Raw genomic sequence first — 14,656 nt, forward strand, 5'->3', positions numbered from 1 at the left:
GTATGTGGATGTACCTACTAGAGAAGGTACAAAACTGGACCTACTCTTGGGGAAATAAGGCAGGGCAGGTGACTGAGGTGTCAGTGGGGGAGCACATTGGGGCCAGTGACCATAATTATATTAGATTTAACATCAGGATGGAAAAGGATAGCCCAGATCTAAAAGTTGAAGTTCTAAATTGGAGAAAGGCCAATTTTGATGGTATTAGGCAAGAACTTTCAAAAGTTGATTGGGGGTAGATGTTCGCAGGTAAAGGGACAGCTGGAAAATGGGAAGCCTTCAGAAATGAGATAACGAGAATCCAGAGAAAGTGTATTCCTGTTAGGGTAAAAGGGAAGGTTGGTAGGTATAGGGAATGCTGGATGACTAAAGAAATTGAGGATTTGGTTAAGAAAAAGAAGGAAGCATATGTCAGGTACAGACAGGATAGATCAAGTGAATCCTTAGAAGAGTATAAAGGAAGTAGGAGTATACTTAAGAGGGAAATCAGGAGGGCAAAAAGGGGACATGAGATAGCTTTGGCAAATAGAATTAAGGAGAATCCAAAGGGTTTTTACAAATACATTAAGGACAAAAGGGTAACTAGGGGGAGAATAGGGACCCTCAAAGATCAGCAAGGCGGCCTTTATGTGGAGTCGCAGAAAATGGGGGAGCTATGAAACAATTATTTTGCATCAGTATTTAACTGTGGAAAAGGATATGGAAGATATAGAAAGGAGTAAAATAGATGGTGACACCTTGCAAAATATCCATATTACAGAGGAGGAAGTGCTGGATGTGTCGAAACGCGTAAAGGTGGATAAATCCCCAGGACCTGATCAGGTGTACCCGAGAACTCTGTGGGAAGCTAAGGAAGTGATTGCTGGGCCTCTTGCTGAGATATTTGTATCATCGATAGTCACAGGTAAGGTGCCGGAAGACTGGAGGTTGGCTAATGTGTTGCCTCTCTTTAAGGAGGGTAGTAAGGACAAGCCAGGGAACTATTGACCAGTGAGCCTGACATCGGTGGTGGGCATGTTGGTGAAGGGAGTCCTGAGGGGCAGGATATACATGTATGTGGAAAGGCAAGGACTGATTAGGAATAGTCAACATGGTTTGTGCATGGGAAATCATGTCTCACAAACTTGATTGAGTGTTTTGAAGAAGTAACAAAGAAGATTGATGAGGCCAGAGCAGTAGATGTGATCTATATGGACTTCAGTAAGGTGGTCAACAAGGTTCCCCATGGGAGACTGGTTAGCAAGGTTAGATCTCACGGAATACAGGGAGAACTCGCCGTTTGGATACAGAACTGGCTCAAAGGTAGAAGACAGAGGGTGGTGGTGGAGGGTTGTTTTTCAGACTGGAGGCCTGTGACCAGTGGAGTACCACAAGGATCGGTGCTGGGTCCTCTTCTTGTCATTTATATAAATGATTTGGATGTGAGCATAAGAGGTACAGTTAGTAAGTTTGCAGATGACACCAAAATTGGAGGTGTAGTGGACAGCCAAAAAGGTTACCTTCGATCACATTGAGATCTTGATCAGATGGGCCAATGGGCTGAGAAGTGGCAGATGGAGCTTAACTTAGATAAATGCGAGGTGCTGCATTTTGGAAAAGCAAATCTTAGCAGAACTTATACACTTAATGATAAGGTCCTAAAGAATGTTGCTGAACAAAGGGTCCTTTGGAGTTCAAGTTCATCGCTCCTTGGAAATGGAGTCACAGGTAGATAGGATAGTGAAGAAGGCGTTTTGTATGCCTACCTTTATTGGTCAGAGTATTGAGTACAGGAGTTGGGAGGTCATGTTGCGGCTGTACAGGACATTGGTTAGGCCACTGTTGGAATATTGCGTGCAATTCTGGTCTCCTTCATGTCAGAAATATGTTGTGAAACCTGAAAGGGTTCAGAAAATATTTACAAGGATGTGGCCAGGATTGGAGGATTTGAGCTATAGGGAGAGGCTGAACAGGCTGGGGCTGTTTTCTCTGGAGCGTCGGAGGCTGAGGGGGTGACCTTACAGAGATTTACAAAATTATGAGGGGCATGGATAGGATTAATAGACAAAGTCTTTTCCCTGGGGTGGGGGAAGTGCAGAACTAGAGGGCATAGGTTTAGGGTGAGAGGGGAAAGACATAAAAGAGACCTAAGGGGCAACTTTTTCACACAGAGGGTGGTAGGTATTTGGAATGACCTGCCAGAGGAAGTGGTGGAGGCTGGTACAATTGCAACATTTAAGAGGCATTTGGATGGGTATATGAATAGGAAGGGTTTGGAGGGATATGGGCCGGGTGCTGGCAGATGGGACTAGGTTGTGTTGGGATATCTGGCCAGCATGGACGGGTTAGACCCAAGAGTGTGTTTCTGTGCTGTACATCTCTATGACTCTGTGACCTCTGTTCAGAAATCCCCAGCTCCAACAGAAGTGCCATCCTCAGCCTCTGAGGGTGAGAATACCGAATGCTGCCTCCTGCAGTCCCTGGCATCTCAAACACTGACACCTAGGTGGGAACATCAGTCTTAGAGACTGTGCTTTCACAAACTGTGATTTTTGCAGACTACTGCAGACCAGGCACCAGCTCAATTGCAGGCAGGAGAGGAGTATGTGATGTTGACAATCGGGGATTTCATCCATATGCACAGGGAGGGGCAAGATCAATGGACAGGAATGTGGGAAGCAATGACCTTCATTTCCCAGAAGCTGCATCAGTGCAGCGAATCCTGTAACTCTATGGCTGCCTCTGTGGAGATGTTGGTAGCTGCCAGGCCCATCATTCTCAGGGGCTGCTGGAGAGGAGTGCACACTCGTCCTACCCACTCTGCCTTCATGACAAGAGGCAGGTAGGGATCCTTGACCCCACTTCACATGCCCCATGCTCATAAGGAGACAAAGTTATGCCACCGAGCAGCCAGCCAGAGGTGGAATCACAGACAAGCACCTCTGCTTTCCACTCAGGACATTAGTAGCTAGACCCTCCGAATTTTGGAAGCTGAAGAGGGTCAAGTTACTTCAGATGAAGACTCTCAGCATTTCTGGCCTGTGCAGACAGAAGGGCCCCCTGGGTTATCAATGCAACTACATGGCTTTGAGTCATGATGACAACTTTGTCCCTTCTCATTCAATAGCTGTACTTCCTTGTGGAAAGTGCGTGCCTGGCTGGGCAGCATTTATTGCCCATCCCGAGTTGCCCTTGAGAGCATGGAGCTAAACTGTTTTCTTGAACTGCTGCAGTCTATGTGCTGTAGGTCAACCTAAAATGCCATTAAGGAGAGAATTCCAGAATTTTGATCCATCGACAGTGGAGGAACAGTAATTATGTTTCCCAGTCAGGTTGATGAATGTTGGAAGGGAATTTGCAGGTGGTGGTGTTCCTATGTATCTGCTGCCCTTGACCTTCTAGATGGAATTGTTTGTGGGTTTGGAAGGTGCTAAGAATCTTTGGAGAATTTCTGCAGTGCATCTTTTAGATGGTGCACTTTGCTGCTACTGAGCATCAATGGTTGAGGGAATGGATGCTTGCAGATGTGGCGCCAATCAAGCGGGCTGCTTTGACCCAGATGGTGTCAAGTTTCTTGAGTATTGTTGGAGCTGTCTCAGCTCAGCAGGTGGAGAGCATTTCATCACAGTCCTGACTTGTACCTTGTATGCTTGAGATGAGGAATTTCTTCAGTCAGAAGGTGGTGAACCTGTGGACCTCATTGAGTGTAATTAAGACAGATAAATAGATAGACTAATAAGGGGATCAAGGGCTATGAGATAGAGAAGAATCACAAAATCCCTACAGTATGGAAGCAGGCTTACCCTCTGAAGAGCATCCCAACCAGAACTACCCACCACCCCCCACAAACCACATCAAAAACAGATAATCCTTTAATAGCTTCTCAAAACTCAGTCAAAATGTGAGTTCACTCCCATCTAAATAAATGGTTTTGACGATTTTGAAGCTTGTATTCATAATGGGATCGACTGTATAACAGTCCTTGGGAAATGTCAACAATGAAGTATGAAATTGCAGGAACAGATGGGTAATAATTTTTCTAAACTGTCTAGCAATCAATCACCACCATCTGTTTGAAAAGCAATTAACAACGGGCAATAAATGTTGGTTTAGCCAGTGATGTCCACATCCTATGATAAAATATATATAAAAATCTCCCTCAAGTCAAAGAGGCCCAAGGTCCCTGTGAAGGGCGCTGTGCTTTTTGGCTGTGGTGAAATGATGTAATCATTCGGAAACCCTCAAAGTTCATGGTCAAGGTCATTGCAACAAACGTTTGGCGCCATTCGTTCACAGAAAAGTCCAGTCAGGTCCATGAGTTGAAATGTTCTGTTGCTGTTGTTGATCAGTCAACTAACTAATAAAAGGCAAGAAACTACAAATGTTGGAGATCTGAAGCAAATTAGAAAATGCAAGAAACATTCAGCGGGTCAGGCAGCATCTGTAAAAAGAGCAGATGAGATAACTTTTTGGATATGTGGCTTTTGCAAAACTAAAACTATTATTTGAAACGAAGGAAATAAAAAGAATGCGGAGATTAGTGTCCGCCCCCATGAAGTTGCATGTCTGCTTGTACATATACTTGTGTGAAAATAAATAGATTAGCCTTAGAGGCACTTAAGTGAGCTATAGGAGGTAAGAGAATGCAAAGAAAGTTTTTAAAAATGAATATTTGAAGGCTGTGAAAGTTAACGTATGAAAATGGAAGCATAGCAAACTAACAAGTAAAAAATTGCTCAAGGAATCTGGGAAGAGGAATTAAAAACAAGTTGACTCCCGCTTCGGTGCTAATGTACTTTTCCATATTTACTCTTCCATCATTTAGACTCAAAGAGACATAGAGATGTACAGCTCTGAAACAGACCCTTCATTCTAACATGTCTATGCTGACCAGATATCCTAACCTAATCTAGTCCCATTTGCCAGCACTTGGCCTAGATCACTCTAAACGAAAACAATGACTATAGATGCTGGAGATCAGAGTTGAGAGTGTGGTGCTGGAAGAGCACAGCAGGTCAGGCAGCATCCGAGGAGCAGGAGAATTGGCGTTTCGGGCAAAAACCCTTAATCAGGATTCTGGATGAAATGCTTATGCCTGAAACATCAATGCTCCTCCTTGGATGCTGCCTGACCTGCTGTGCTTTTCCACCACCCTAGTCTCTACCCAGATCCCTCTAAACTCTTCCGATTCATATACCCATCTTGATGCCTTTTAAATGTTGTACCAGCCTCCATCACATTCTCTGGCAGCTAATTCCATGCGCGCACCACCGTCTGCATGAAAAGGTTGCCCCTTCGGTCTCTTTTCTATCTTTCCCCTCTCACCCTAAACCTATGCCCTCTAGTTCTGGACTCCCCCACCCTGGGGTAAAGACCTTGTCTATTTATCCTATCCATGCCCCTCATGATTTTATAAACCTCTGAAAGGTCATCCCCCCCCCCCCAACCCCCAAAGCTCCAGGGAAAACTGCCCCAGCCTATTCCACCTCTCCCTATAGCTCAAATCCTCCAATCCTGGCAACATCCTTGAAAATCTTTTCTGAACCCTTTCAAATTTCACAACATCCTTTCGATTGGAGGGAGACCAGAATTGCATACACTATTCCAAAAGTGGCCTAACCAATGTCCTGTACAACCGCAACATGACCTCCCAACTCTACTCAATACTCTGACCAATAAAGGAAAGCATACCAAACGCCTTCTTCACTATCCTATCTACCTGCAACTCTACTTTCAAGGAACTATGAACCTGCACTCCAAGGTCTCTTTCTTCAGCAACACTCCGTAGGATGTTACCATTAAGTGTATAAATCCTGCTAAGATTTGCTTTCCCAAAATGCAGCACCTCACATTTATCTAAGTTAAACTCCATCTACCACTTAGAGTCATAGAGATGTACAGCATGGAAACAGACCCTTCAGTCCAACACGTCCATGCCGACCAGATATCCCAACCCAATCTAGTCCCACCTGCCAGCACCCAGCCCATATCCCTCCAAACCCTTCCTATTCATATACCCATCCAAATACCTCTTAAATGTTACAATTGTACCAGCCTCCACCACTCCTCTGGCAGCTCATTCCATACACTTACCACCCTCTGCGTGAAAAAGTTGCCCCTTAGGTCTCTTTTATATCTTTCCCCTCTCACCCTAAACCTATGCCCTCTAGTTCTGGACTCCCCCACCCCAGGGAAAAGACTTGCCTATTTATCCTATCCATGCCCCTCATAATTTTGTAAACCTCTATAAGGTCACCCCTCAGCCTCCGACGCTCCAGGGAAAACTGCCCCAGCCTGTTCAGCCGCTCCCTGTAGCTCAGATCCTCCCACCCTGGCAACGACCTTGTAAATCTTTTCTGAACCCTTTCAAGTTTCACAACATCACTTCTCAGCCCATTGGCCCATCTGATCAAGATCCTATTGTAATCTGTGGTAACCTTCTTTGCTATCCACTACACCTCCAATTTTGGTGTCATTTGCAAACTTACTAACTACACCTCTCATGCTCACATCCAAATCATTTATATAGATGACGAAAAGTAGTGGACCCAACACCGATCCTGTGGCAGGCTTCTGGTCTGAAAAACAATCCTCCACCACCACCCTCTGTCTTCTACCTTTGAGCCAGTTCTGTATTCAAATGGTGAGTTCTCCCTGTATTCCATGAGATCTAGCCTTGCTAACCAGTCTCCCATGGGGAACCTTGTCGAACGCCTTACTGAAGTCCATATAGATCACATCCACCGCTCTGCCCTTATCAATCTTCTTTGTTACTACTTCAAAAAATTTCAATCAAGTTAGCAAGACATGATATCCCTCACACAAAGCCATGGTGCATATCCTTAATCAGTCCTTGCCTTTTCAAATACATGTAAATCCTGTCCCTCAGGACTCCCTCCAACAACTTGCCCACCACCGACGTCAGGCTCACAGGTCTATAGTTCCCTGGCTTTTCCTTACCACCTTTCCAATGGCATCACATTAGCCAATCTCTAATCTTCTGGCACCTCACCTGCACCCAACAATCACTTCCCTCACCTCCCACAGAGATCTCGGGTGCACCTGATCAGGTCCTGGGGATTTTTCTGCCTTTTAAGACATTTTAAGACATCCAGCACAACCACCTCTAATGTGGACACCATCTATTTCCTCACATTCTATATCATTCATGTCCTTCTCCATCGTAAACACTGATGCAAAATGCTCATTTAGTAAGTCTGCCATCTCCTACGGTTTCACACACAGGCAGCCTTACTGATTTTTGAGGGGGGTGGGGTGGGGTGGGGGAGTCAAGACTAGAGTGATGCTGGAAAAGCACAGCCAGTCAGACAGCATCCGAGGAGCAGGAAAATCGACATTTCAGGTAAAAGCACTTCTTCAGGAATGAGCTCATTCCTGACGAATGGCTTTTGCCCAAAACCTTGATTTTCCTGCTCCTCGGATGCTATCTGACTGGCTGTGCTTTTCCAGCATCACTCTAATCTTGATCTAATCTCCAGCATCTACAGTACCCACCTCTGCCTGATTTTCGAAGGGCCCTATTCTCTCCCGAGTTACCCTTTTGTCCTTAATCCAATCGCTTTGGATCCTCCTTAACCCTGTTTGCTAAGGTATCTCATATCCCCTTTTTTGATTAGGTTAGTTTAGGTTATCTACAATGTGGAAACAGGTTATTCGACCCAACAAGTCCACACCGACCCCATCCGAAGAGTAACCCACTCAGACCCATTTCCCTCTGACTAATGCACCTAACACTATGAGCAATTTATCATGGCCAATTCACCTAAGCTGCACATCTTTGTACTGTGGGAGGAAACCGCAGTACTCGGAGGAAACCCACACAGACACGGGGAGAATGTGCACATTCCACGCAGACAGTCACCTGAGGTGAGATTCACCTTGCGCTATGAGGCAGCAGTGCGATCCACTGAGCTACCATGCTGCCTTTTTTCTCCTGATTTCCACCTTAAGTATACCCCTACTGCCTTTATACTCTTCTAAGGATTCATTCGATCTCTGCAATCTATACTTGACATATGCTTCCTTCTTTTTCTTAACCAAAACCTCAATTTCTCTAGTCATCCAAATTCCCTGCACCTACTTAATGCATGACCTATAATGTTAATATTTAACCTTTCATGTTGTACCTTGTTAAGCATCTTTTGGAAGTCCAAATTCAACACATCTAATGGAGTCCCTCTATCTATTCTAGTTGAGACTTCCCTGAAAACTGTAATAAATTAGTCAGACATAATTTCCTTTTCATGAAGTGATGCCGATTCTACCTAATGCTAGAACAATTAGAAGTTTGCACGATTACAATTGAAAAGATGTTTGTTAGATTAAGATGTCAAGGAATAATTAGTAAAGACAGGTTAGTGGAGCTAAATGACTGATCAACACTGATCTAATAGAATACCAGAGCTGACCCAAGGGACTGAATATTGCTGCTTTACACAGGCACTTTGTGTGAACATTGCAGAGATACTTTTGGCACAAGTGTCATACAAGATATCCAAATGTGGCAGCATTTCTAATATATCTCAATGTAAGCCTAGGCTTTTCCAAGACCTTTTTATACCAATGATAAGCATTGAAACATTTTTTAAAGGATTTTGAAATCTTATTTAGTATTAAAAAGTCTCCAAACCTGTAAAGAGAAAACTACAAACACTTTTTTTTTGATACTGTGTCTTGATTACGCATTTTTGGAGTAAGTAGATAATAACTGTAGAAATAACAATTTGAAATGCATCTTTTCTCTTTTTTTTATTTAACTTATGCAGTGCTTCCCTGTACACATATGGTAATGTTCAAATATGATAGAGGTTACTGAACAGATATTTACTCTAAATTGTTATTTTCTGATGCCAAAAGGATAAAAAAATGTTTAGTAACACTGTATTGAGAATATGTGGGAGCTTGTTGTGAATTGTCTCAAGGCTGTCTAACTTTATAATGCATTTTTCACTTTGCAGTCTTCACATGCATACAGAATCATTAACCAACTGTTTCTTTGATACAAAATGACAGCTATTCAACTATATTGGTTTGATTAAACCAGGTTGCAGCTATGTAAAGTTTTGTAGCGAGCTATTTTCAACAGCTGTATTACATCAAATAATCTTACATCTCTTGAGATCCATTACATTAAATAAAACATTTACACTTTGGGAAAAACGCTTGTCATAAAGTGAAAAAGAATCATAGTTTAAAAATTCAGATTCATGTAGATAATAACGTTTATTGCTCTTCTTTAAGTCATAAATTAATCTGCTGAGAGTTGTAAATCTTGTGAACATTGTAAAAATTGTGCAGCAACTGTTTAAGATATTCAGCCTTTAACTTATTTGTTCAAAATTAACTAAATTTAAAGTTTGAAAAATGTTGTGTTTACTTACTCTTACAGGCATGTTTTGCTGAGCAAACATGAGAGCTATACATTGGACAGAAATGTTACAGTCATGATGAAGATAAGGAGGGGACTTGCCTGAACTGTACTAGAGATAAGAGCCTTCAGTTACATGGAGAAAGTAGAAGAATTAAAACTGGTTTCCTTTCAGCAGAAGTAGTTAAGTGACATTTAATAGATCTGTTCAAAATTATGAAGAATTTTGATAGGAATAAATAAAGGGAAACCGCTCCCACTGCAGAGGGGTCAGTAACAGTTTTAAGATTGTTAGCAAAATGCAAGGATAAAGACTCAGCAAATTGTTATGATCTGGAATTCACTGCCTAAAAAGGTAGAAGCAGCAGATCCAAGAATAATGTTCCAAATGGCTTTGGGGGAAGAGTGAGGAAGTAAAACTAATTAGCAACTCCTTCAGAGACCTGGCAAAGGAGCATGATGGCCATATAGTCTCCTTCAGTGCTGTATGATTCTATAATGTGCATTTAAAATATTGTGCTTGTGTGAAATTTGAAATATTAATATTGTAGGTCATGCATTAAGTGCATCATTGAGCAGTTACTCATGTGGCATTGTGTGAAAGAAAATAGACGCATGACGTTAGTGAGACTCAGAGTGAAGGTGCACAGAAACTCAAATTCTGAGTTTGGTCTCTGGTCTCCACAACCAAGCAGAGTCGGCATCACTTCATGAAAAGGAAATTATGTCTGACTAATTTATTACAGTTTTTCAAGGAAGTCTCAACCAGAATAAATAGAGGGACTCCATTAGATGTGTTGAATTTGGACTTCCAAATGCTTAACAAGATACCTTATGAAAGGTTAAGTCAAAAGATAATAATCCATGGTTTTGGAGGTGATACATTGGTATGATTAGAGAATTGAATTGAAGTGAATTTATTGTCATGTGTACCGAGACACAGTGAAAAGCTTTGTCTCGCAAGCAGTACAGGCAGACCATAGTTCTGGAGCATAGGTAGTAAATAGTAGGTAAGCAGCAGCAAAAATAAAAACACAGGTACAGGGTGGGATTGATCTTTGAGAATTCTGGTGGCCTTTCCTTGATAGCGGGCCTGGTAGATGGATTTTCTAGATGGGAGGTTGGCCTTTGTGATTGTCCGGGCCGAGTTCACCACTCTCTGTAACCGTCTCTGATCTTGAATGATACAGTTGCCATAGCAGTTAGTGATACATCCAGACAGAATGCTGTCAATGGCGCATCTATAAAAGTTAGCAAGGGTACCACCCTCATGCCAAATTTCCTCAGCTGCCTGAGGAAGAAGAGATGTTGTTGGGCCTTTGTAACCAATGCGTCCACATGAAGAGTCCAAGAAAGCTTGTTGTGGATGACCACTCCCAGGAGCTTGACACTCTCCAGTTGACACTCCTCTTCCACCTCTGTGTTGTTAATGTGTAGGGGGACATGAGTAACCACCTGCCAAAAGTCAATAATGAGTTCCTTGGTTTTGCTGGCATTGAGAGCTAGGATGTTCTCAGTGCACCATTTTTCCAGGTCTTCCACCTCCCGTCTGTAGTCTGTTTCGTCGTCATCTGAGATTTGACTGACTGTAGTGGTGTCATCAGCGAACCTGTAAATGGCATTAAGCGATGCAATAATGGGTATACAGTGAGTACAGTAGGGACTGAGTATGCACCTCTGGTGGGGCTCTAGTGTTGAGTGTTAGTGAGGATGAAATATTGTCCCCATTCTTCACTGAATGTGGCCTGTGGGTCAGGACACTGAGGATCCAGTTGCAGAGAATTTGTCCAAGAATTGGGTCCAAGAGTTGGCTGAAGGGTAGGAAACAGTGAGTGGGGATAAAGGTTTCTTTTTCTGGTTGGCAACCTGTGACCAGTGAGGTTCCAGAGGATCAGTACTGGGACCGCAACTGTTTACACTATATATTAATGATGTGGAGGAAGAAAGTAAATGTACTTTAGCCCAATCTGTAGACAACACAAAAGAAGGTGAAAAGTAGGTTGTGAGAGAGATAGAAACAGTTTACAGAGAGATATTCATAGGTCAAGTAAACGCGCAAAATGTTGGCAAATGGATTAAAATGTGTAAAAATGTTAAATTCTTCATTTTGGAAAGAAGAACAATAGTACAGAATATTATTTAAATAGAGAAAAACTGCATACAACTGCAACATAAAGAGACTTAGGGTTACTTGTGCATGAAACACAGAAAGCTCGCACACTGCAGCAGGTAATCAAGAAGGCTAATGAAATGTTGGCCCTTATTTAAAGGGGATTGGAGTATAAGGGTAGGGGGGAGTGTTACTGCAACTGTACAAGGTCCTGGTGAAACCACATTCAGAGTATTGTGAGCAGTTTGGACCCCTATTTAAAGAAACATTTTCATTTCATTGGAGGCAGCTCAGAGCATGTTCACTACACTGCTGCCTAATATGAACAAAGGCTAAACAGGTTGGGGCTCTACTCACTGAAGTTTAGAAAAATGAGAGGTGATCTCATTAAAACGTGTATGGTTTTTAAGGGGCTTGACAGGGTAAATATTGAGAGAATGTTTCCCCTCGTGAAAGAGTCGAGGTCAGGGGGCATATTCTCAGAATAAAGGGGTGCTAGTTAAGATTGAGATGAGGAATTTCTTCACTGAGGGTTGAGGATCTTTGAAACTCCTTGTGATAGAGAGCTGTGGGGACAGAGTCATTGTGTACATTTAAAGGCTGAGGTGGATCCTTGGTCCATCAGGGAATCAAAGGTTATGGGAAAAACACAAGAAAGTGGATGTGAGAAACATCAGATCAGCCATTGTTATTGAATGACAGAGCAGGCTTGAAGGGCTGAACGGCCTACTACTGTTGCTATTACTTATGGATGCAGTCAAAATGGAGCTTGGGGTTGGGTGCTTCTTTGGTCTGCTGCCCTGGCTCTGCTAGTTAGAACCATTTTTAGTAATAGCACTGACAGTTGTTAACTCTGTACATGTTCTGAGAGGCTACATCAGAAATCTTTGCCTTTCAACATCCCCACCCTCTGTAATAACCTGGAAGTATTTGCGGGTGATCTAAAAAGTGGCAACGGTGGGGCGCAGTACGCAAAGACAGTTCAAGATCAATGGGACATGGAACTGATTTCCTCTACCTTTAAAATATAAGCATTCGCCAACATGCTGCTGGGAGGACAAGGTATCACTAATAATGCCACATTTTATTTCATACAGCATTTGCATGACATGACTTGTGCTGCACTCATTGGAATAAGGTCCTTTATGTCAGAAGCCTGTATAGAGACATTCCATGGTGCTATCATGTTCCCCTGTATGAAGGAGTAGGCTACACCATCGTTTGTAAGTGATGTGAATGCTGACTGCTTATATCACTAAGGGCCTGTTCTGCTTCTGACATTCACCAATGGTCATTGTTGCTGTGGTCATGGTGCCACAAAAGCACAGAGAAATAGAGGAATGGATGCACCTGCAATCCCAGTACCTGATCCAATCTGTATCAGAACACACTGCAGCATTTCATTTCCCCATGACAAGGGTAGTGCTACAGCCTGAGAAATAGGCTTTGCCAGGGCACCATAGCTTATACACACGTCCCATTTAGAATACCATATCATAATGAAACTGACTTCTTCAATGGGAAAGTGTTCCATTCCATCAATCTACGGGTCATTTTTGATGATTGGTGCCACAGCTTAGAAGTCTTCACTAAGTACCATTGAAACTGCCATGATGCCAATGAACTAAATCTTGCTACTTTTCTGGCCGATTCCAAGTTGCTTTGAATTTTTTGGACTTATTCTCGCCATGAGGCATTGCGGGATTTCTCGCCTTATCTTGCCAAACTTATCTCATTGATTACCCGCTGCCCTGGCTATGGATTCTCTCATACCTAATTTCCTCCCCGCCTAGCACATGTCATTCCCAGAACAACTCGTCACTCCGTGGATATCCCAGAATTCACCAGTATCCCTTGAGTCTGTGCCATATTTAAAAAGCCCATTGTACACCCAGACAACACTGCTGGACTAGAGCTGCCCTCCACAACTGCTGACATTTGTCTGAGTGATGACAGATGCGAGGCAAAACTGAGGACTGCGGATGCTGGAGATTACCTTTGGCATGATAGAGCAATGCAGTGCTAGGCGCAACAGGTCGATGCACTTAACTGATACCGATACTGGTTCCAATAGATGTGAATGGTTGCAATGATTATACATTAATTATGAATTTCTTCTGACGTGAAGGACATGTGAACCCTGTTTGTTCACCAGAAGCAAATGTGGCTTTTGTTTGTTTCTTCACTTTTGCTGCTGTTCAATAAAAGTAAACCTTTTCCATTTGGTGAAGGCTTTCCTGCAGTTACCAATTCTTGATCATTTTGGCCTGGATTTTCCAGTGGTCAGACAGTCATTCTTTCACATGGGTCCTGCATGTAGAGACCCTGTGGAATCTCCATCGAAGCATTCTCTGAAGGAATTATCAGGAAATTCAGTTTTCCACTATGCAATTCTTGTATGCATGAAACCCTCTGAAAGGCTCCATTTAAATCTGACTTCAGAAAGTAAAAGTTCCAGGAAAAGTTAGACCATAACGTCTATTAAACTATTAACTACATAGTGTAACTCCGGGCCATTTGCAACACCACTCTCTGTCTCTTCACCACCACCCCCCCCGGCCGCTGTACAGGGCGTCTTCTGCACTGTGTGATTCCAAATCTATCTTGAATGTACTAAGTGAGTTGACCTCCACAGCCTTCTGTGGTAGTGAATTCCACAGGTTGACCCCCTCTGAGTCAAAATGTTTCTTTTCGTCTCTGTCCTAAATGATCTATTGTATATCCTGGACCCTAGTTCTAGACTCCCAATCAGGGAAGCATTCTCCCTGCAAGTAGTCAGTCCATTGCTTTGAATATTATTTGTTTTAATCATTTCTACTCTCATTCTTCCTAGTCAAATTAATTTCCTGTCATACTGCATCTTGTCATCCCTAATATCAGCCAAGTACACCACAAGCCACCCAGAAAAAAATCCATATATTCCCACTGTCTGTTCCTCGTCTGTTAACCAATTCTCAATCCATGTCAATATATTACCCCAAATCCTCTGTGCTTTAATTTTGTCCCTTCACCTTATATGTAGAACTTTATCAAAAACCTTTTACAATCCAAATCAACTGGTTCTCCCTTATCTATTCAATGAGTTATATCCTCAAACATTTTCCAGTAAATGTGTTAAACATGATTTCTCTTCTATAAATCCATGCTGACTTAGTTTATTTTTTTCCAAGGGTTCAGTT

General features: G+C 42.6%; 1 protein-coding gene across 2 annotated transcripts in view; it reads left to right on the forward strand.

The window, feature by feature from the left end:
• The window catches only part of pemt (phosphatidylethanolamine N-methyltransferase), a 181,721-nt gene that overhangs the window by 101,746 nt on the left and 65,319 nt on the right, over nucleotides 1-14,656 (forward strand). Inside the window, exon 5 of one of the 2 annotated variants that reach the window (XM_072559481.1) lies at nucleotides 761-904. The exons of the other annotated variant lie outside the window; for it this stretch is intronic. Coding sequence (XP_072415582.1) covers nucleotides 761-904 — 144 coding nt within the window. The remainder of the gene's footprint in view (nucleotides 1-760; nucleotides 905-14,656) is intronic. 2 annotated transcript variants of the gene reach the window in all.

Source organism: Chiloscyllium punctatum, chromosome 40 (genome assembly GCF_047496795.1).
Source record: "Chiloscyllium punctatum isolate Juve2018m chromosome 40, sChiPun1.3, whole genome shotgun sequence".
NCBI lineage: Eukaryota > Metazoa > Chordata > Chondrichthyes > Orectolobiformes > Hemiscylliidae > Chiloscyllium > Chiloscyllium punctatum.